We start from the raw sequence: 23,023 nt of genomic DNA on the forward strand, positions 1-23,023 counted from the left end.
CCAACATCTCCCCTCTCCCTTTGCACTAAAAAACTCCATTAATGGATCTTCTGGAGTGATAGTGGATAAGCATATGATATTTAAACTTGAAAAATTAGCTGAAATCACACAAACATTGGTTCTAGGCTCACTAACTAACAAAGCTACACTACTAAAGGCAAAGTAAAAAACAAACAACATTTGATTCAACTCCATATTTCTTTAAGATTATCTTTTGGCAAAAGGTTCTTTTTTAAATTTTTTTTTTTTAAATTTTCAAGCAAAGTTTTCAGCATATTCTTTTTTTTTTTCTTTCCAAACTTGTTCATGGACTAACCAAGATACATAGCTATTCTGTGCACATTCAATTTTTTAAAATTTGGACATCTTCTGATTATTTTGAAAATTCCCTTATATTCTTCTTCAAGAATAAGAAGGCAAGGGCTAATACTACACTTTTGCCGAGAGCTTTACAATATTTCTGGTTTTTACACCCTTTACATTGATATAAAACCTTGGGTTTTCACAGATTTGCAAATGGAACAAAAATAATGTCTAATGTCCTCCAGGAAAATGAAAAAAATTACTATTATTTTAAGGTCCAAATAGTTGAGACTCCAGATGTGCTGTTTTAGCGGGTCCAAGTCTATCAGGTGAAAATGTCGATCCTTAGCATCACTGAATGTTCTTTCAAATCCTGAAACAGGGAATGACTGAAGAAAATTGGTAGAGACACAACATTATGATGATAACATAAAACTTCTGTTGGCAAACTGTGTAGTTTTCAGACATAACTGTGTCTTGGCAGTTCTGGTCTTGTTTTGACAACAAAGGCTGTGTAGTGACTTCTCTGTTTACTGGGTCTCATGTTTTTGGAGGCAGTCAGTGTCTAGTCAGATGAACAGGTGACTCTTTTGAACCTGTCAACAGAACATAGGCACTTCTCCCATTTATGTTAACGAATCATTTAGGCTTAACTGTAGTAAACTTATTTGTGAATTCAGATTTTATGATGTTTTCTAAATTTTTGGTGCAATTATTTCATTATTCAAAATGAATTATGGTCTAAATTTCTAATGCACATACTACATTAATTGAATGTTCTTAAGGCATCAATTCCTTTTGCTCTTAAAAGTGAGATGTACTTTTATCATGCATATGAATATCAACACAAAACTATACACATAATGAACAAAAACTTACAGTAGTTAGAAATTAATTAGATGATAAACATTATTGATAACATATGTGATATAGAATTACTGTTAACTACTAAAACACTGTACCAGCATCTCAGAGTTTGTAAACAGCTGACAAACCTCAAATCAGTGAAGGATTGGATAACCACCTCCAGAAATGATTCTCCAAGCTCCCTTCAAAATTGATCCAGCTGTCATATTAATAGGGTCAAATTGCTGAGTCAAAAGTGACTCAAATATTGATTTGGTACAGAAAACATCTATATCTGTTGGCAAACATTTCATCCAGGTAAAGTCAAGGCTTGACCAGGCCTGGCTTTAAACTGGAAAGATGTCTCTTAACTCATTTTCAAAACAAGGTTCTTAATTATAGTAGCTATGGGATGCTTAAAGCACAGCAAACTGTTGAAGTGCATTTGTGGAAAGCAAATGATCAGAAGTCTTAGGCAACAGACCAACAGAACTATCTAGCAGTTGGTTTAATCTGAAGTTTCTCTCATGGTGGCTGACTTTTAGCAATGATATATTTTTCTGGAATTCTGGAAGCACTGAAAAACAATAAAGCTACACTGAATTAGGCAAGAGCAAGCCCTCTTAAACAAAGGGAGGAGTTACAAAGAGTAAGAAAACCCCGTACAGGAACAGCTCTATAACTTGTTTGAAGAGATGCATCTGCAGTTAGAAAACAAAAAGAGCTCAAATGACACGTGTCTTAAAGGCAATTACACAAAAATTGTAAAGCATATGGAAAGCCAACTATAAATATAGTAATAATACCTTGTGAATAATACTCATCATAAAATCTGTAAATTCACATTATACAATAAATATATCAGCAGTAAATGTCTGAGGAAGTTAAGATAGCATTTTCAAAATATTCATGTCTCAATGGCAAGAAGTGAAACAAAGTAAAAACTTTTAAACTTCTTAGTATTAATAACAGTCACTATTCTTTCGTGTTACCTAAAGAAAACAAAACCAGTAGAGATTGTAACAAATAATTAAACCTTTGATGAAATGAAGGGTGCAACAGACTGTATCTTCTTCCATCCACAAACAGGTGTTTATCAGTGTTCTATCACAGTTTCAGTCATAGTCATCTCTCTAGGAAAATAACTATACTTCGTAGTTTAGACAAGTGTCTTAACAAAATGTGAGACAATTTAAATTAAACAATATTCAAACCTGGTAGAAATTAATTTTGACAGAAGGAAATAACAAAACTTAACCTCAAAGAATACTAAAGTTATAAAACCTAACTTAAGAACACTCAGACCTAAACCTAGTGAAACTTAACTTTGCTAAATTCTATCAACACTTTATCAAGTGAAAACATAACTCATTCTTAATCTATTATTACAAAAAGGCAACTGAAAGTTTGGTATATACCTTTTAAACACAATATAATAGCAACATGAATTTACAATAGAGATTATAAATATGTGACAAATACATTATGATTTTATCTAATTTGGCCTTGAGAATAACTCATAGTAGCTACAAAGGTTACTGAAAATACTTATTTGTAGCAGGGATTTGCTTGGAATATGCTCAAGTTTGTTAGGATTTTTAAAGTGCAGTTTTATTAGAGAAAAATCACAACAACACAGGATTTGGCAAGTTGCCATTCAGCTTTTGTAGCACTTTTCAGAAACATCAAGTCCGCTTTTTAATTAAATTCCGAAGTCCAAATCGGTATATATGCTGTTATACGTGTTTTTTTATAGCAAAAAGTCTCACATTGAAATTACCTTATTAAAATTGTGGAAAACACAAGCATATGGGTAATATATGGTTAACTTAACTTTGTCTTGTGCAGTGAAGTTCTCCTAGCTAATTATTTTTTAAACCGTGAATATCTTCTGTAGATAACATTAATTGGAAGGTCATTTTATTAGTAGCTGTAAATCATTCAATATTTTGACATTAAGTTTTAAAACTAATTATTGCAAGGTAACTTTTTCCATCTGTTAATATTTACTCTAAACATTTTTAAAGAGAGTTTTTTTGAATTTTCTAAAGAGTCACAATAATTTCTCCAGCAAAACTCTAAAACTGCAAGAACTCATAATTACTTAAAAACCACAAAATTAATTCTGAAAGGGTATATAAAGACATTCTAAAAAAACAACAAATCGTTACTGTTTAACCAACTGGGTAGTGTCCTAGTGCTTCTTCTGGGGGGGGCGGGGGGGTGTGTGTGTGTGTGAACCACATCCTCCATATACACTTGCAGAGGGGAAAACTGGAGACAAAAAAAACCTATAAAGTTAACTTTAACAAATGCAGTTCTTTCCCTCAATGTTTATCTCGTTCTTTGCAGACAGAGGGAAAAGGACACGATTTTACAAAAATGGGTGATGTTAAGCAAAGAGCTTCTCAGGGCCAGGTGATAGCAACGGTGACCATTGGAACTTACCAACTTTTAATTACAGTAATGAATTTTGAACTAGATACCATATAGTTAGCAATTTTTTGACTATTTTGTCTCCCTTTGAAGCTGTCTGAGCCACCTGTTTCCGCTCAACTCTTTCTGTAATTGCTGATATTTGTCCTGTGTGGCCTTGGAGCTTCTTCTGCAATGCCTCTGTCATGGGGGTGCCTTTGTTCTCTGCGCACCCTCCAATGCTCCTCCCATGCCCCCCCTGGATCGGGTGGAAACCAATCTAAATCTGGCTTCTCTTCAAAAGTAGAGTTAATATGTTGTCCCTGTAGGTCCACAATCAATTTAAAAACATTGAACACCTCCTTATATACTTCTCTCTGACTCTCTCCCCCTCTCTCCAAGGGCGTCATTGCCAAGAATGTTCGCCTAGCAGTGGGAGGTAGAGATGGCTGCTGCTGTGACGCAGGCTCTCAACCTGGGTAAATTCTGCTTTCATGTCTTTTAAGGTATTAATTACAATCTGCCAAGTCAGACTGTAAGACAGAGTGTCCTTGCTTTTCCTTGTAATTGTTTTCTCCCACAACTGGACTCATATTTCTCTCCATTCTTCCACTGCAAAAAGCAGTGGAGGCACTTTCAAGTTTCCGTTTTCTCTAGCCCATAAAACGAGCTTTTCAAGGTCCTTATCCTTGACTGCTTCCCCTCATTTAACTATAACGCTTTGAAGCAGTTTTTGTGCTGCCGCAAACTATATCCATACTAGCAGCCCTGGATGGGGAGAGGTTCATGACGCCTCCTACCTGAGTGCCGATGCGTACTTGCCTTTGGTCTTCTGTCTCAGGCTCCTCCGTCCCCAGTTTTCCCCAGCTTAGGTTCACAATTCCACATCCAACCGCTGCACGAACCTGCCACCCAGCTCCGATCCATGCTTTCCGAATCCAACTACTGCACGAATCTGCTCCCTCAGCCCTGATCCGCATTCCACGTCCAAACACGGCGCGAATCTGTCGAGCTGGTACCCTTTGCCTGCAAAGGGTCCCTGTTCAGAGTGCCAGGTCATGGAAAACTGCTCAGACAATTCACTGAGTCCTCATAGAGGTATAGCAAATGTCATTTATTTATATTCTTAGCACAATTTTATAGGGTCCTACAGGGTTCGCAGGGCTTAACAAGCTACTATTTGTTAATGCATATTGCTTTACATTCTTTTCCACGTACACAATGCCATTGTTTTTATTTATTCTTGCTGTTCCAGGAGAGCTTCAAGGACACTGCCCTTAGAATTGTTGCCTGGATTGAAAGCTGGGTTGTGCAGACAGGCTTTTACTAAAATATCATGCTTTTGTTCTGTTAAAACGTTTTTCTGCACAGTGCCAAGGCAACAGACTCTGCCGACAGCTCTGACCTCGTGCCCATGGCAACCACCCGTGGCAGTGGGGCTCTATGGAGCTACTCTCAGGAACCTCCCAACAGTTTGGGAAACTCCCAAAACTGCCTCAGAAACGTGAGTAACCCCAAAATCTTAAGAACGTGGAATATCCAAAAACTAACTCAGTAAAAAACTCCTCCTCCCTTCATCATCCTTGAACCTTGGCTGTCTCATTCCAGACCCCATCCCACCTTCCCAATCCCAACCACAACCAATCCCACTCCTGCTCCTCCCATCCCACAACAAGAGCCCCTTCCCAAGCCCTATTTCTCCCATTTCACACTTCCCAATCCCCATCCCACCCATCCTGCCTCACCCAATGCCCATCTCACCCCTCCTGATTTGCATCCCACTTCACCCAGTCCCCTTCCAACCCCATTCCACCTGATGCCTTGAGAAGGCTGATCTAGAACAGAGGCTGGACAGAGTTAAGAATAACATTTATTAAAAGGCCTTAAAGGATACACCTGGGGCAGTACAAGAGCCTGGCCAGGGCTACACCCAAGATGGACTGAAAATGGTCACAAAAATGGACAACTGAGCACAAGGTCTCACATTTTTAGAAGTTTAGGTCCATCTGCATATTGGGGTTCATGGTCCAATTACTGCTTCAAAAGATGAAGTCCCATCTTTCTTGTTTTCTCTCTTCAGTCCACCCCTGTTTACGCTTTTGGGCCTGAAACTCTTCACAGCTGTCCTTTGTATCAAGCTAGAAAAGGAATTGTTTTGTCTACCTACTCTGTGAAGAGAGCTCACTAACACTTGATATGAAGTTCAAAACTACAAACCCGGGCAGTGCAGAATATGAAAAATATGAAAGCTAAAACTTAAGGCATCACACCCTGAAAGGCTGTGGAATCTGGCAATTTTGGGGTGGGACTGAGTAGTTTTCAGTGGCATTGAGTGGTTTTGAGGTGACAGATTGAAGCATCTCATCTTGTTGAGTGCCAAGAAATGGAGACAACTATACCAAATATCCCCCAAAACCCTCCCAAGTTTCTCCCAGATTCCCTTGAAGCACTATTAAAAGTGAGGCTTTAGATGCCTTTGATGAATTTGTTGATTTTTACCCAAATTTTGTCTGTTTTAAAGGGATGAAGATGAATCAAAAGAAAATTAGAGCCAAAACAAAAGGACCACCATCCCAGTGTCCTCCCAATGCAGATCACTGGGAACATGGGTCTTTAGGGCTCTGCAAAACTTGAGTCCTCCAAGGGGGGAAAGAAGCTGGAGCAGCAAACCAAGCTCTTCCTGCACTTTGGGCATTCGTAGGGCTTCCCTTATCGGTGCCTCTGTTGGTGTTGGGCCAAGGCTGTGCTCTGGGTAAAGCTCTTCCCACACTGGGGACACTCGTAGGGCCTCTCCCCAGTGTGGATGCGCCGGTGGGTGATGAGGTTGGAGTTGTATTTGAACCCCGTCCCACAGTCAGGGCAGCGGAAGGGCCTCTCCTCTGTGTGAATTCTCTGGTGCTGGAGGAGATAGGAGCTGGTCTGAAACCTCTTCCCACACTCGGGACACTTGTAGGGCCTCTCCCCAGTGTGGATGCGCTGGTGGATGATCAGTTTGAACCTCTCTCTGAATGTCTGCCCACATTCCCCACACTTGTAGGGCCATTCCCCAGTGTGGATCCTCTGGTGGCGGATCAAACTGGAGCTGTCGCTGAAGCTCTTCCCACATTCTCCACACTCGTAGGGCTTCTCCCCCGTGTGGATGCGCCGGTGGGTGATGAGGGTGGAGTTTTGCTTGAAGCCCTCCCCACAATCAGGGCAGCGGAAGGGCCTCTCATCTGTGTGAATCCGCTGGTGCATGAGGAGATTGGAGGTGGTCTGAAACCTCTTCCCACACTCCGTACACTCATATGGTCTCTCACCAGTGTGGATCATCTGGTGGATGGTCAGTTGGGACCTCCAGCTAAAGGTCATCCCACATTCCCCACACTTGTAGGGCCGTTCCTCAGTGTGGATCCTCTGGTGGATGGTCAGGTTGGAGCTCTGGGAGAAGCTCTTCCCACAATGAGGACACTTGTAGGGCCTCTCCCCAGTGTGGATGTGCTGGTGGACGATGAGGTTGGAGCTGTAGCTGAAGCCCTTCCTACATTCCTCACACTCACAGGCCCATTCCCCGGTGTGGATCATCTGGTGGCAGATCAGTTTGGTGCTCTGGCTGAAGCTCTTCCCACACTCCAAGCACTTGTAGGGCTTCTCCCCATCCTGAAGCTGCTCATGGACCACCAGCTCAGAGCCCCGGCTGGATCTCTGGCAGCTTTCCCAGCACGGGGTGGATCTTTCCTCCTCAGAGTACCCTGGGCTGGGTTTGAAGCCCCTCCTCCTACGAGATCTCTGGGGCTTTTCCTCACCATTGGATTCCTGCACCATGGAGCTGCTCAAAACGGCCTCTTCCACGAGGTTGTGCCCCAGGGATTTGTCCCCCCTGGTCTCTGTCCTTGGCTCCTTATCTGGGGGAGGAAGGACAAGGAGAGGATGGGATTTGCCTCCGTGCCAGAGGGAAGGGGAAGGTGATCCCCCCAGTGCGTCCCCAGCAGGACGGCATCGGCAGCGGGGTTGTCCTGCAGCCGTGGGTCATGCTGGGCTGGGAGATGGAGCAGGAGAGGGGGGGGAAAGGGGCAGTGACTTCCTCCTCACCTGCCTGGGTGTCCTGGGGCATTTTCCTCTTCCTCGCTGCCTCCTCCTCCATCCAGCCAAGGTCTGGGAATGAGAAATCCTGGTTTGGGCAAAAATACAGTGCATAAGCACATTGGGGGTTAGGGGGTTCTCTGCACAAGTCCACCTCTTGAAGTCACTGGGCATCTGGTGCCCATATAAATATCCAAAACACCAAGTTTTAGCTTTGAAAATACCTCCCAGGAGTTCCCCATCTCTGGTCTCTCCCATTTGGTGTTCAGGGTTTCCCTCCTGTCCCAGCTGCTGGGGGTCACACTTGCACTGATGGTCCCCCTTCTACTCGGTCCCGACCCTCCCCAGGCTGCTGTGAGTGCCAGCAATCCGAAAAGTTCCCCCCATTTTCATCTCAACATATAGGGATAGCGGGGGTTTTTAGGTTCCAGAGTCCTTTCTCTCCTTATTCGCTACTTTGGGATGCAGGTGGTCCAAGGAGTCCCCCCTGCCCCTCTCCAGGCTGCTGAGGGTCCCATAAATCGCAGCGCTTCTCCTCTCTGGGCTCCCCATTTTGGGGTCCTGGGGGGGGTCACAGGGCTCTGCTCCTCCAGGCTGCCTCTGCTGGCAGCCGCCACTGGGAACCCCCAATGTCCCTCCAAGGGGCATTTTCCACTCAGCTTTGGAGATCTTCATTCTCCACACATCCCTCCCACAAAAACCCCAACCTAGAGACCACCCAGGATATCTGGGTTGAGCTTCCCCTCCTTGGGCAACTGTGGGATGGGGGGATGATGATCCCACAGGTGGGGGGCTGTGAATTCAGGGAGTGCTCAACTTCATGCTTCCTTCTCCTTTCCCTGATCCTTCTTTGTCCCTCCTCTTCCTCTTCCTCCCACTCCTCCTTTTCCATTTCTCCTCCTCCTCCTCCCTAACCCCATCTCCTTCTCCTACTTCCATCCCTTCTCACTCTCCTTCTTCATCCCTCCTCTTTCATTCCTCCTCCTCCTCCCCCAGGAGCGGCGACACCCTTGGTGCCCCATTCCTGAACCCCTCACAGCCCATGGCAGGAGCGGGGATGGAACCAGAACAGGTCGGGATGGACAGCACGAGGCTCTCAGCTGCTCCCACCTGCTGGGGGTGAGGGGAACCCAACCCAGGGAAAAGGAGAGGGAAACTGGGAAAATTGGGGGCTGCAGATCCAACCTGGAGCTGGCTGGGGACCATGGCTGTGGATTCCCAGCCCTTGGGCTCCTCTGGGGAGATGTGGGAGGGGGAACGTAGAGAGGACTGGGGGATCCCAGGAGTGGAAGCAGTGGCAGGGACTGGTTTGTAATGGGATCATACTGGGATCATCCTGGCACTGACTGGGATTGTCCTGGGGGAGTACTGACATAATACTGGGATCATACTGGGAGCAGCTGGGCCCATGGCAGGAGAGACTGCAATCACACTGAGAGAGACTGGGATCATACTGGCAGTGAGTCCAGCTATACTGAGGCTGACTGGGTGCGGTTGAGAGCAAATGGGATCATGCTGGAAGGAACTGGGAGGGACTGGCAATATGCCCTGTGCTCCCCAGAACCCCGATATCGCCCCCCATATGTCCCATAAGTGTCCCCCAAACCCTCCAGAATCCCTGAGTGCCGCCACAGCGCCCGTTCAGGACCCCCCAAAGCGTCCGTGGATCCCTGAATGCTCCCGACCCCACTGAGGCCCCTTCCAGCCACTGTGGAAATTCAGCTCCCATCATCCCCCGCGCTACCAGAGTACCTCAGAACACAGTTCCGCGCCCAAACCTCCTGCTGTGCCCCGCGCCCTAAAGAGCCCGGTCAGAGCTCCCCAGGTTCCCCCCAAGTACTCCCAAGCCATATACATTCGCCCCGAGGACCTGCAGCCACAGCTCGGACGCAAAAGTGTTCCCCCAAGTGCCTCCCCGCACCGCGAACTGCACCGTCCGAGCCACTTCCGGGACTACAGCTCCCATCATGCTCCGCGGCACCCATAGAGCGCTATTCCAGCCGGGACTTCATCTCCCGTCATGTCCCGCGCCTCACCGGAACCCATTGGAGCTGTGTCTACAACTCCCGTGATGCTTCGCGGCCCCTTTAAACTGTATTATACAGGCGCCTACAATTCCCATCATCCTTCGCGCCCAGAAAACCCCGTTACAGCCCCGCAAGTGCTCGCCCAGAACCCGAAGGGCCCCCAGATTCCCCTCCCTGACCTCCAAGTGGCCCCCTGGACCCCCAGGTGCTACCCCGGACCCCGAATTGTCCCACAAAATCCCTAAGTGCCCCTCCAAGTGCGCACCTCGCTCCCCCAAGTGTCCTCCAGACCCCCAGGTTCCCTCTAAATTCCCTTCCCACACCCAAAACTGCCCCAAATGTTCCCCAGGAAAGTCTTCATGGACCCCAAAGTGATCCCTTTTACCCTGTCTGACAATAATTAAAAAAAAAAAAATATTAACGGATGTGATAAACGGGCCAGGAGACCAGCTCCTTTTAAAAAGGCCTTTATTAAATAGGGCAGCTTTGGGGTGGGGGTTAGAGTTAGGCTCCCACTGGACACCGCAGAAGAGGAGGATCCATGCAGCTTTGTCACTAGGGCAGAGCTGGGCCTTCTTTCCTCACAGGAGTCCCCAGGAAGACTCCTCCTTTAGGGCTCGCAGTCTAGGCTGTCATCCCAGTTGAGTCTCCTCGAGGTTATGTCGGCCCCTGGAAAGAAGTCAGGGGACTTCTCTGGGTCTATCTTGTTAGATGGTGCTGGTTCTATTCCTTCCCTTTTGTGTGGCTCGTTGTTTTGGGGTTTTTTCCAGTCTGGGTGCATCCCATAAGTCTCTGGTCTCTCTTGTTTGCATAAAAGTCCTTATGTCATCCTCCTCCTCAGGGCCCAACTGAACAAGGTACAGCAACTTGGGGCAGGGGTACAGTGTTGGCATGTGGGAGTCTAGGAGCAGTGGGGGCAGTGCCTGGCTGAACACAGAACAAGAAACGCAGGGTACAGCAACTTGGGAGAGGGGGCAGGGCCTGGCTGAACAAGGAACAAAAACATGGGGTACAGCAATTTGTGACAGGGGTACAAGGTAAGTAAACCTGGGACAGGGGTACAAGGTAAATAAGGAGTTTACAAACAGCAACTGTAACATATTATTCTTAACAAGGGAATACAAATAGGAGTAATAAATTGTAATAATAAAGAGGGAGAAATAGTGGTCAATTAATTAATGAAGGTGATTGTGGTACTTAGACCGAAAGACCAGTAATGTTTTTTGTCCCTGAAAATGTATCAATTCTTTTATATAAATATAAAAATTAGGTTCTAAAAATATAGAATAATATTATTATGAAAATTAAAATTTTATTTTTATTAATTCATTAGATTTTAATTACAAAGAAAAATGGATAAATGTTTTCAATGTTTTGGGATGTCAGTCACAGGTGGGCAATGTCAGATATGGTGAGGCTTGGGATGAGGAGCAGGTTTTCCAAACAGGGTCAGCCTGCAAGCGGCCCACTCTTTTCAGTGATCAGGCCTCCTCAGGAGACATTCAGCATCAGGATTGTAAAGGGTAAATCGTGACCTCCTGATCAGTACACAAAGATGTTTATAATTTGTACAGTAGAATGTTGTCACCATAAGATGCCTACTTTGTAAATATACGTCATGTTGTGTGTTTGTTAAATATCAGTGTTGTTGTAACAGCCTTGTTAATGCCACCTGGCCTTGTCTATTGTCTGTGCAGCTCCCGGCACCCCCCAATGGCAATCGATGACAGCACCCAGTGTGTAGATGAGCCGAACTCCCATGGGGGGTAGCACCCAGGAGAAGTGGGATTAACATCTAAAGACCCCTATAGAATCAGCAAGCCATGGAACAAAACCAGAGTCCAAACTATGTTGAGGAGCAAGGGAGAACATTCAGGAACTTATGTCCCGGACCTTGTTGCCATAACTACACAATACTTGATATCTGTAACTACCCTCGATTTACAACAAGGGAGTATCTTCTTAGGGACCCTCGTGAGGACGGAATCCTCAGCTCTGACATGTGGCAGAGCTGAACATCTCCTGCTCTGGGTTGTCCATTGGGAGCAGCAGTGGTTGAGCTCCCCCACCTAGAGCTGACCTCAATAAAGGCATTAAAAAGGAGCTGCTCTCCTTGCCTATTCCTTTCAGAAGGCCTGACGCCGTGGCAGAGTGACCCACACTGCAGCATTGTGAGAGAGCTATTCCCCATGGCATGGACTCAGGTGGAGAAGTTTCTGGAGAAGTCTCCGGTGGGAGAGAGCCCAGGGTGCAGCAGGGGAACGACTCCTGTCCCTGAGCAGCGGGAAAAGCCCCGGGGGATGGAGTGACCATGGCCCCATTCCCTGTGTCCCTGCACTGCCAGAGTAGGAGGCCAAGTTTGATGTAGGGAGGGGTGGGGTGATATGCAGATAGAAAGAAATCTATAACTCACAGAGTAGTTAAAAGAGTAGGTATGAACTTATTCAGCGCTGAGGTGCATGGGGGATATCTCCTCCAAAGGCATGCACTCTTTGGAGACTTATTTCTCCCTTTTTATTCTTTACAAATTAAGATTACCCAGTACACCTAATACACATTCATTTGCTAACCCCGCCTGTCCCCGCTTCGTATTAAAATTAGTTCCATGCGTATTTGCAGCTGTGCACTGCTCATTGTTGGTCACTCTGGTGGTCTTCTGGGGGTCTTTGGGGCTGAAGTCAGCATTTTTCCTTCGGCTGAACTTTCTACCTTGTCTCCTTGTGCATGCTCCCTTCAGTTCTTTTGACTCCCCCCTTTCCATTTCCTCTGGCTTAGGGTCCAAAAGAACCCAAGGAAACCCCTCATTCTATGGCGCATTTAGGCTTGTATCCTGTTTTCGTATTCCAGCTCCTTATCTCATCCCATAGTCTTTCTCTTCCTGCTATTATGGGAACAGTCAGCATTTCATACGGGTTTTGTAGTGTACTAGTTTGAAATCAAACCAGTGAGAGATCGCAAGTCAGAATTATAATTTAATAGGAAAATGATAAAAAGAATAAATGCAATAGTATCAAAAACACTGACAGAGTCAGAATACAGCCTGGAACCCTGTTAGGGTGATGGTAGTCGTCCAGATGAGGTGGTCTTGTTGAAGCGTGATCCTCTGGAAGAAAGGGGGTCTGGTCTTCAGCTGAAAGTCCAGCAGTAGCTCCTGTCCTCTGGAAGTCCCGTAGGTAAGGGCTGCTGTGGTGTTCGAATTCTCAGCTTATATCCAGTATGGAATGCTTGGCTCCTCCCTCGGGGAGGAGCATCTCACAATGGGATGGTGAGTCATGAGATAAGGCCTTGATGAGCCATTAACAGAAAACAGTCCAGGAGGAAGTTATCTCTGAGTCATGCAGCAAGGCAGTGGTGGGCCCATTAACAGGGGACAATACAGGGGGAAGTTATCTATGAGTCATGGGGCAGGGCATTGATGGGCCCATTAACAGAAGGTAGCCCGGGGGGGGGGGGGAGGCAGGGAGCACTGCCTCACCTGGTTTCAACAGTACATGAGGATGGTGATAGAATATACTGCAACCCAGGACATTTGTCAATAAACTTTTTTTTTTTTTTCCCCTTTTAAGTTGTATGCCTGTTTTGCTCTTATTCTAATCCGTATCTCACAGCAAGAAGTAAGTAATTTTCTTAGTTAGTGGTTTAAAACCACGACATCTGTTTTTCTAGAGATGAGGAAGGGCTAGATCCAGAAAGCAAAATAAAACAATTGACCCTAGAATTAAAAAGAGTAGAAATAGAGAATAAAAGAAAAAGGTTGGAACAAGAGAGACTAAATTCTCTCAGTGAACATTACGAACAATTAGAAAAACAATATAGTAACTGGGGATTACCAAGCCCCAATCAAAACTTATTCATAGACCTGATTCAAGAATTCGCCACCGAATTAGGTCTATCGAACTGTTTGATATGTGGTGGCTTAAAATCGGCCAAAAGATGGCCATGGAAAGGAGAAGAACTAACCCCAGAACAACTTTTAAAATGGAAAGGCCTAAAATTGTCAAAAACTACACGAAGACCCGAAGGATGGGTGATAGATCAAAGAATAATTGGAACTTTCTGCATTAGCAGAGAAGGAAAAGAATTCACCGATTTGGTGGGTCATACCCCATGTATAAACACCCTCACGGTGAATTCAGACAGCAAAAAAAAGTCTGGCAACCTGAACCACCTGAGGGTTATTGGAGTTACTCTCGGGATAATAACTGTGAATGGATAGAAATAATTAGACATTGTTGGTATAAGAATCCTGGGGCCAATCCCTTCCATGCATTAATAGGCCTGAGAGAGTATTGGGATGATCCGGTGTTGCCGCCTGTTCATTTTGTTCTGATTATTAATTTAAATGGTTTGTTCTTAATGTTGTTCCCCCCATGAGTTGTAATGGTTTTACCCACTTGTCAGTTTTGTAAACCCCTCCCCTTTTTCCTGAACCTTCCTTGTCCATCACCCTGTTCCTGCCCCTGAACCCCATCAATCTATGTAAACCCCACCTCTTGTTCTAGTTCCTTCCCTGTCATTTATCCCTCACTCGAAGCCCCATTGGCATTGTGACTGCCGCCCCTCCCACGTGTTATTCCTATTGGTCCCCAACATTGTAAACCCTCCCCCCAACTCCTCCCCTGAGATGCCCTGATTGGTTCTTGTGTTTGTACCCTCCCCACCTTAAATTGGAGCGCACGGAGGTGCTCCTTGCTCAGACCGTCCTACCCTTGACCTTTCCAGTCCTTCCCTCATCCACTGCTCCCGACCCTGGAATAAAACCTGGTTTCTGGAGAGAACCTGGGACTCTGAGCCTCCTCCTTGCCTTCATCGGGCACCCACGACGCACCTGAGACCGCAGAGCTTAGCGGCTTACAAGCTCTGAAGGTTCGGTCTGGGACAACGAGCTCCCAGACCGTTCCCCACTCCCGGCGCTGCCAGCGGCTAGGGAGCAAGAGCTAGCCAGGGCGAGGAGAGCCGCGGCAGGGGCAGCGTCAGCTGGCGCCCAACGTGGGGCCTCTACAGCCCGTGGAGACCCCCGGAGGAGTCTGTGTGGGATTATAAAGACTCTTTGGGCGGCGGCTACCCTGGTTGCAGCAGGCCGGTTTCTGTCCGGCAGCGCTCCCAGGGGTAGAAGCGACAATCTCCCGGTGCGCAGGAGACCGCTTCTGGGGTGCTCGGACGTCTCCCACAGCCCAAGTCAAGACCCGGTAAGTATTCCCCGGTGGGGGAAAAGGGGGTGTGTGTGTGGCCCCTGTGAGTATTGTGTGAGTATTGTGTGTGAGCTGGGTCTTGACCCTTATTCTTTTGTTTGTTAAGTTCCCATTTGCTGTTGGGAGGCGGTGGAACTGCGGAGCCGGGGGATAAAAGATGGGCGCACGTTTGTCGGCTCCGCAGAGGGGGATTTATTTCCAAGTTGTGGGTCTCCTTGAGGGTGGGAAACATAAGTATTCACGTGGGTTGGTTAAGAGGCTTGTACGTTGGCTTTTTCTGCATTTTCCCCATGTGTCCTCCGACGATATTCTTTCAGTGTCATTTTGGAATTCGGTTGGGTCCAAATTAATGGCTTTGGTAGTTCAGGGGGACAAAACAGCCGCCAAATTAATCCCGCTTTTCGTTCTAATTCGGACCGCATTAGTTGAAAAGAGGGAAATGCAGAAGCAGCCAACGCAGCCTTCCCCAGTTTCTACAGTTTCCCCAGTTTCCCCAAACCCCTGCTCCTCGTCCCTTGTCCCTAAGTTGGGGGAGACCTGCGGAGCAACCCGTAAAACGCAGGGCTCCGAAGTCGGCAGTAGTCTCCCTGGCTCCCCAAGCCTCCCTCAGAACCCTTGCCCCGGTAGCCCTGGCCAAGCTGCCGGAGCCCTTACCCATTCCCCTACTTCCCCAGTTAATAACTCCAAGTTTTCCCCTTTCCAAGTTCCAAATCCCCAAGTTGATAAAGTTATTGATCCCCAGTTACTCTCCCAGAACCCTGGTTCCCTTACACTCCCTCATTCCCGGTGTTCCCCTAAATCTTCCCCTAAGTCTCCCCATACCCTACTTGATTCCCAAAATGGCCCCCGAGGGACACAAGATGGCGGAGACCGCATGGTCGGACCCCTCTCTTGTGCTCCTTCTTCCCACAATCCCTTCCTCCCCTCAAAGTCCAACCCCTTCCTCCCTAGCTCCTCCCTCTCTTCCTACCCTGACCCCTCCCACTTGTCCGCAGATGGTTCCTCCTCCTCGGGGGTGTGTCTCCAAGGTGTTACCACCCAAAACTCCGCCCCTTCCGGCCGTCGCTCCTCCCTCCAACCCTCCCCCTCAGTCGGTCCTCCAGCCCCGCCTCTTCCGGCTTCTGGTTCCCACGCCCCTCCTCCCGGTTCCCACGCCTCCCCTTCCGGTTCCCACGCCCCTCCTACCAGTTCCCACGCTTCGGGAACCGGAAGTGACAAGCCTGAGGACCAGAACCCGGAACAGGTTATTATTCCCTTTGCCGCACCGGTTAGTTTTAGAGGAAGGGGGGGGAGGTACCGAGAATGGGAACCCTTCTCCTTCCAGACGAAGAGGGAGCTGTGCAAGGCTCAGAAGGAGTTTGGCAGGAGAAGTGAATATTTTAAAGGCCTGTTAAAGGCCACCTTCTCCGCAAACGAAATGGTCCCCCACGATTTAAAAGAGTTGTTTGCCTGCCTCCTTTCCCCAGCTGACTATAGGTTGTGGAAACAGAGGTGGAAGAAATCGTTGGAGACCATCCTTCCTGAGCTGCTGCGCAGCGAGGAGACCGCGGTTGATGCGGATGAAAACCCCCTCTCAATAGATCACCTGTGCAGTGAAGGGAATTGGGGAAAGCCAGAAGAACAGGCCAGGGTCTTACCCCGGTCTGTCCTAATTAAAATAACAGAGGCCGCTGAGAAGGCATTTAACATCTTGCCGGGGGGGGAACCCCTCACGAATTTCTCTAACATCAAACAATCCCCTAATGAGCCCTTCAACATCTTTATCAACCGCCTGCAGGAACAAATAGAGAGGCAGGTTGATAAACCAGAGATGCAAGAGCAGCTAATTTTAGAAATGGCCAAAGCTAACTGTAACGATATCTGTAAGCAAGTCATTTTTAGCCTGCCTATGTATCCGCCGCCCACCTTGGATGACCTCATTGACGCCTGCGAGAAGAAGGTCCCGTTAATGGGGGCGTCCAGGGTGCCACCACCCCCGCAAGCGGCCAGGAGACTACCAACAGCTGCAGTGACCCAGCACCCACCAGGCCAACTACCACCACCAGCTGGAAGGCCGCTGCAATGTTATCGCTGTGGGCAGCTGGGACACATGGCTCGGGATTGCCCTGCTATACTTCCCTGCCCTGGACCTGCGAGGGGCAACATGGGGGGAAAAGGGGGAGAGGGAGTTTTTAATAAAAAAAACTAGGAGCGCGGCGCGAACCTGCCCCGCGCGAAGCTACAAATGGGGCAGGTATCGCAGAGGGGGGGGAGAACAAAAATCGGACATGGCCTATTCACCAGACGAGACACTTGGTAACAACGCGAGACATCCTCTTCCGGTCCCAGCGCTGGACGGTAGTAGCTGTGGACCCACTAGAGGGGAAGACAACGGACACCGGACGTGACAGTAAGTGCATCGCCATCGGGGACACCAAGCACACACCCCCGGAGATTGAGATTTCGCCAATCACCTTTTCGGGTGGTCCGGAGAACCTCATTCTCCTGGCGCGCTGCACTCATCCACCCTTCTTTTTGCCCAAGGGGCAAATCGTTGCCCAATTCATACCAATACCTGAGCAGGTCCCAGTAGACGACCACGCACCAGGCGTCTACTGGGCAGAAGTGGTGGGTGAGGAAAAGCCCATTCTGGACTGCAGTGTCAAGCAGGGTGCAGAATCCTTTCAGATGAAAGGACTGCTTGACACGGGGGCGGATGTGACGATCATCCCCGAAAGGAGATGGCCGTCACATTGGGAGTTGCAACCCGTGGCAGGCAAGATACAGGGCATAGGGGGTACCCAATTGGCAAGAATTTCAAAGAGCGTGGTGCAAATTGCGGGGCCAGATGGGCAATTGGCAAATTTACGCCCATTTGTTGCTGACTATCAGGTTCCCCTGTGGGGAAGAGATCTCATGTCCCAGTGGGGGGTTAAAATCGAGATCCCGAAAACCCCTCGGGATTTTTAGAGGCGGCCACTGTAGAGCGCCCTTTCCAGAAATTAGATTGGACAACTGATACAGCGGTCTGGATTGACCAGTGGCCGCTAAGAAAAGATAAATTAAAGGCGCTCAACGAACTTGTGGAGGAGCAACTTAATAAGGGAAATATTGTAGAAACCACAAGCCCTTGGAATTCCCCGGTCTTTGTTATCCGTAAGCCGGGGAAGGATAAGTGGCGGCTCCTTCACGATCTTCGTGAAATCAATAAGGTCATTGTGGACATGGGACCCCTTCAACCAGGGATGCCTACCCCTACCATGCTCCCTCGAAATTGGAAATTGGCAGTGATTGATATCAAGGATTGCTTTTTCCAAATTCCCCTACACCCTGACGATGCCCCACGGTTTGCCTTCTCGGTGCCCACTCTTAACCGAGAAGCCCCAATGAAGAGATACCACTGGCGAGTGTTACCCCAAGGGATGAAAAATTCGCCGACCATCTGCCAGTGGTATGTCTCTTCATTGCTGTCTCCCGTTCGCGCCAAAATGGGGGAGGTCATCATCTATCACTATATGGATGATGTCCTAGTGTGCGCCCCCCATGACGATATGCTTACTCAATCACTTGACCTAGTGGTTAGAGTTCTAACATCTGCAGGATTCCAGCTCCAGGAAGACAAAGTTCAAAGGATGCCACCCTGGAAGTATCTGGGAGTGAGGATTACTGAGAGGACCATTGTTCCTCAACAATTGGCTATCAACAGTAATCCAAAGACTTTGGCAGACCTTCACTCCCTGTGCGGGACCTTGAACTGGGTCAGGCCTTGGCTGGGCCTCACCACCGAAGACCTAGACCCCCTCTTCATGCTTTTGAAGGGGGAGAAGGAGCTTAGTTCTCCTAGGACCCTGACTCCAGAGGCGAGAGAAGCACTGAGGAAGGCACAAATTGCTTTAATGGAAAGGCAGGCACATCGATATGAGCCGACCCTGCCGTTTGAGTACATTATTCTGGGAAGGTTGCCGCACCTGTGTGGGCTCATCTTTCAGTGGGATCAAGGCTCAAGGGACCCACTCTTGATCATAGAGTGGGTATTCCTGAGCCATCAACGATCCAAGAGTATCACCCGGCCACAAGAGCTGGTGGCTCAGCTTGTCAGGAAGGCTCGAGCCAGGCTCAGGGAGATGGCAGGGTGCGACTTTGCGTGTGTACGGGTGCCTGTCAGCTTGTCTCGGGACAGGGCGTCCCCAGATAAGCTGACAAAGGAGATGTTTGAACAGCTGCTGCAGGAGAACGAGGCTCTCCAAATCGCTTTTGATAGCTACAGTGGACAAGTTTCAGTCCACGCCCCAGCACACAAATTCTTCAATGCTAAATTTAACATCATTCCAAGTTCAATTCGGAGTCGAAAACCCCTCAAGGCCCTGACAGTTTTCACTGATGCATCTGGAGCATCCCACAAGTCAGTTGTGACTTGGGTGGATCCTCAAACTCAGCGGTGGGAAGCGGATGTTAAGTATGTGGAGGGATCTCCACAAGTCGCTGAGTTGGATGCTGTCGTCAGAGCTTTTGAGAGATTTCCCGAACCATTTAATTTGGTTGCAGATTCGGCATATGTTGCTGGGGTAGTAGCTAGGGCAGAGAATGCCGCCCTAAAGGAGGTCTCCAATCCGCAGCTGTTCGAGCTGCTTTCCAAGTTAATCTTTACCGTTTCCCACCGAAAGCAGCCATTTTTCGTGATGCACGTGAGGTCGCACACTGAACTCCCTGGCCCGGTAGCCGAGGGAAATGAAAGAGCTGATTCCCTCGCTACTCCTGTCACTATGGCTCAGCTCCCTGATGTATTCCAGCAAGCCAAGCTGAGTCATCAGATGTTCCACCAGAACGTGCCTGGGCTGGTCCGCCAATTCCACCTGAGGCGAGATCAAGCCAGAGCCATCGTAGCCACATGCCCACACTGTCAGTCCACTGCAATGCCCTCTCTGGGAGCTGGGGTCAACCCCAGAGGCCTAGGGAGCTGTGAGGTGTGGCAAATGGATGTCACACACGTCCCAGAATTCGGCAGGTTCCGCTATGTGCACCTTTCCATTGATACCTTCTCAGGTGCTATCTATGCCTCTGCCCACACAGGGGAGAAAGCCGAGCATGTATGTAAACACCTCATGCAGGCTTTCTCTGTGCTGGGGGTCCCCAAAGAGATCAAAACGGACAATGGCCCAGCTTATACCTCCAGGAAACTGGAGGATTTCCTGCAGGAGTGGGGAGTGACACACAAGAGAGGCATCCCACACTCCCCCACAGGCCAAGCGATTGTTGAGCGAGCCCATCAATCGCTCAAGCGCGTCCTTGTCCATCAAAAGGAGACAGTAAAGGGCTGCACCCCACAAGAACGGTTGTGCAAGGCCCTTTACACCCTAAACTTCTTAAACTGTTCAGACGGTGATCATAACCCTCCAGTGGCCCGGCATTTTACATCTGCCAACAGCTACAAGTTGCAGCAGCGCCCTCCAGTGCTGGTCCGAGACCCCGAGACCCAACGAATTATGGGTCCCTTCGATCTGGTGGCCTGGGGACGGGGATACGCCTGCGTTTCCTCGCCCCAAGGACTGCGGTGGATCCCACAAAAGTGGGTGAAACCGTATGTCCCAAAACATCCAAGCAGGCCGCCAGATCAATATGAGGGTGCTGTCCCGTCCGAATAGGTCATCTCCGGACCCCCCAAGGAGGAGGAGGAGAAAAACCCCAAATCTTTATTTTAGAGATTCCTCTTTTCAGTTGAGTTATGTTCTGTGTTTGCTTTGTTTTAGAGAGAGCCATCCTTGAAGACATGACAGCCCCAAGCGTCGCCAAGATCATCTTTAGTGTGATGTTGGTAGTGGCCCAGATGGAAGGGTGGATCGTGCCTCAGCCAAAGCAAAATGTGTGGGTCATGTTGGCGAAGTCCCTGCAGCGTGACGAGCTGTGCCTCTCCACCGGAGCAGCGGGAAACCCAATGTCAACATGCCTGGTGGGGATCCCTTTGAAACCTGAAGAGTTTCCCGACTCCCTTACCACCTTGCTCCATGACGCCAACCGGGGAAGGCCGGCTCAACGTGTCGTCCGCTCAGCGCCGATGTATAAGATCAGAAGGCCAGCGAAGAACCCCCTTCTCCTCTGGAGAGACTGGCAAGCCACGCTGGAGAAGGCGACCGTTGAGCCCCAAGAATTTGACCTTCTGGATTCCTCCCCAGCGTCATTTTGTGTTCATTTTCGTTACTATCCCTCTAATCCAGCCCCATATCCAAAGGTAGAACAAGTAAACAAGCAGTTCTAGGCAGCCAAGTGGTGCCAGAACATTGCACATGTGAAGATGCCCTCAACCCTTAACCCTACCCCTCTTCAGTTGCCCAAAGGTTTATTTTTGATCTGTGGGGATCGGGCATGGGCAGGCATCCCCTCTCGCCTTCTCGGAGGGCCGTGCACACTGGGCCGGCTGTCCTTGTTTTCACCCAACACAACCCAAATCGAAAATTGGAGCCAAAAGAATAATTCGGCTATCAAGAAGCGCAGCCTGGACGACTTAGACCCAGACTGCGACTCAGAAATTTTCCATTGGAGTAAGCTAAAACGGGTAGCAGTGTCTGTTTTTCTGCCTTGGTTGGCCGCTGCTCAAGCCCTTGGAGAATTAGGCCAATTCGAGTGTTGGGTAGTAAAACAAGCAAATTTAACGTCAGCTGCGCTAAGCGACCTCCTCGAAGACGAGGAAATCACCAGGCAAGCCACCCTCCAAAATCGGGCGGCCATAGACTACCTGCTGCTCCTGCACAACCACGACTGCAGGGAATTTGAGGGGCTTTGCTGCATGAACTTGACATCAAAAAGTCCCTCCATTCGCCAGACCATTGAACAAATGAGAGGCATGGTCCACCAGATAAAACAAGAACATGAGGACTGGGCCACCAACATCTTTTCCAACTGGGGACTGTCCGGATGGCTCTCATCCATCCTGAAAACTGTTTTATGGATTGTTTTCATCATTTTTATAATTTTGGTTGCGTTCGCCATTTTGAAAAGATGTTTAATTCAATCTGTTCTCCACCTTGTATCTCCTCCTCCCCAAGTTAATTTTGTTGATGCTCCTTCTCCTTCCTCCTCGCCTCCACCCTCTCCCTCCCTTAAAGACTGGTTCCCTGAGCCCTCTGCACCTCCTGTGGATGCAACCTCCTCTTTCTAAAAAAGAAAGGGGGAGATGTTGCCGCCTGTTCATTTTGTTCTGATTATTAATTTAAATGGTTTGTTCTTAATGTTGTTCCCCCCATGAGTTGTAATGGTTTTACCCACTTGTCAGTTTTGTAAACCCCTCCCCTTTTTCCTGAACCTTCCTTGTCCATCACCCTGTTCCTGCCCCTGAACCCCATCAATCTATGTAAACCCCACCTCTTGTTCTAGTTCCTTCCCTGTCATTTATCCCTCACTCGAAGCCCCATTGGCATTGTGACTGCCGCCCCTCCCACGTGTTATTCCTATTGGTCCCCAACATTGTAAACCCTCCCCCCAACTCCTCCCCTGAGATGCCCTGATTGGTTCTTGTGTTTGTACCCTCCCCACCTTAAATTGGAGCGCACGGAGGTGCTCCTTGCTCAGACCGTCCTACCCTTGACCTTTCCAGTCCTTCCCTCATCCACTGCTCCCGACCCTGGAATAAAACCTGGTTTCTGGAGAGAACCTGGGACTCTGAGCCTCCTCCTTGCCTTCATCGGGCACCCACGACGCACCTGAGACCGCAGAGCTTAGCGGCTTACAAGCTCTGAAGGTTCGGTCTGGGACAACGAGCTCCCAGACCGTTCCCCACTCCCGGCGCTGCCAGCGGCTAGGGAGCAAGAGCTAGCCAGGGCGAGGAGAGCCGCGGCAGGGGCAGCGTCAATCTGGCAAGATCGAACAAGGGCTGGGAAGCACCGCACGGCATATATTGGATATGTGGGAAAAAGGCATACAGTGAGTTACCTAGAAGGTGGAAAGGATCCTGCACACTCGGAATAATTCGGGCCTTTTTTTTACTTTGCCCAAAGACGAGAGTAAGTCTTTGGGAGCTCCCCTCTTTGAAACATTAGCTAGACAAACGAGGGAATTGAAATGGGAATTACCACTGGCGGGAGGCAACCATAAATGGAAGGAGGAAGAATGGCCTGCCGAAAAGATTATTCAGTATTATGGGCCCGCTACGTGGGCAAATGACGGCAGCTGGGGTTACAGAACCCCCATTTATCTCCTCAACTGACT

At 48.5% G+C, this 23,023-nt stretch overlaps 3 protein-coding genes across 5 annotated transcripts; 2 read left to right on the forward strand and 1 right to left on the reverse strand.

Annotated features, from left to right (window-relative positions):
• Positions 1 to 376: 376 nt before the first annotated feature.
• LOC111924831 (uncharacterized) lies at positions 377 to 9,670 on the reverse strand. 3 transcript variants are annotated; one of them, XR_015281444.1, is made up of 4 exons: positions 9,497 to 9,670; positions 7,636 to 7,714; positions 5,459 to 7,448; positions 377 to 4,603 (listed from the first exon to the last, which is right to left on the reverse strand). XR_015281444.1 is itself a non-coding variant. In XM_086871383.1 (3 exons), exons 1-3 carry the CDS (start codon positions 9,593 to 9,595, stop codon positions 6,274 to 6,276), a joined length of 1,368 nt encoding a protein of 455 aa, XP_086727509.1. In that variant the 5' UTR covers positions 9,596 to 9,670; the 3' UTR covers positions 5,417 to 6,273. The 3 variants fall into 3 exon arrangements, 1 of the variants encoding a protein (XP_086727509.1); XR_015281443.1 differs by having other exon boundaries at positions 9,482 to 9,670; XM_086871383.1 differs by lacking the exon at positions 377 to 4,603 and having other exon boundaries at positions 5,417 to 7,448; positions 9,482 to 9,670.
• Positions 9,671 to 15,684: 6,014 nt separating this feature from the next.
• On the forward strand, positions 15,685 to 17,033 carry LOC147647644 (endogenous retrovirus group K member 5 Gag polyprotein-like). Its single transcript, XM_086871273.1, has 2 exons — positions 15,685 to 15,722; positions 15,797 to 17,033. Exons 1-2 carry the CDS (start codon positions 15,685 to 15,687, stop codon positions 17,031 to 17,033), a joined length of 1,275 nt encoding a protein of 424 aa, XP_086727399.1.
• A 3,513-nt stretch (positions 17,034 to 20,546) lies between these two features.
• On the forward strand, positions 20,547 to 22,468 carry LOC147647645 (uncharacterized). The gene is given in 1 exon segment (XM_086871382.1): positions 20,547 to 22,468. A coding segment is annotated over 1 exon segment (1,431 nt). The 3' UTR covers positions 21,978 to 22,468.
• Positions 22,469 to 23,023: the final 555 nt, after the last annotated feature.

The sequence above is a fragment of the Cyanistes caeruleus genome, chromosome 35, assembly GCF_971803275.1.
Source record: "Cyanistes caeruleus chromosome 35, bCyaCae1.hap1.1, whole genome shotgun sequence".
Classification (NCBI taxonomy): domain Eukaryota; kingdom Metazoa; phylum Chordata; class Aves; order Passeriformes; family Paridae; genus Cyanistes; species Cyanistes caeruleus.

What these genes read in the sequence shown, in the direction of transcription:
- LOC111924831 (XM_086871383.1), bottom strand. Translation starts at nt 9,595, where the DNA reads ATGATGGGAGCTGTAGTCCCGGAAGTGGCTCGGACGGTGCAGTTCGCG. An exon ending in TGCAGGTCCTCGGGGCGAAT is followed by an intron (nt 7,715 to 9,481) that starts GTATATGGCTTG and finishes TGCCCAAACCAG; the next exon opens with GATTTCTCATTCCCAGACCT. An exon ending in GCCCCAGGACACCCAGGCAG is followed by an intron (nt 7,449 to 7,635) that starts GTGAGGAGGAAG and finishes TTCCTCCCCCAG; the next exon opens with ATAAGGAGCCAAGGACAGAG.
- LOC147647644 (XM_086871273.1), top strand. Translation starts at nt 15,685, where the DNA reads ATGGCCCCCGAGGGACACAAGATGGCGGAGACCGCATG. An exon ending in AAGATGGCGGAGACCGCATG is followed by an intron (nt 15,723 to 15,796) that starts GTCGGACCCCTC and finishes CTTCCTCCCTAG; the next exon opens with CTCCTCCCTCTCTTCCTACC.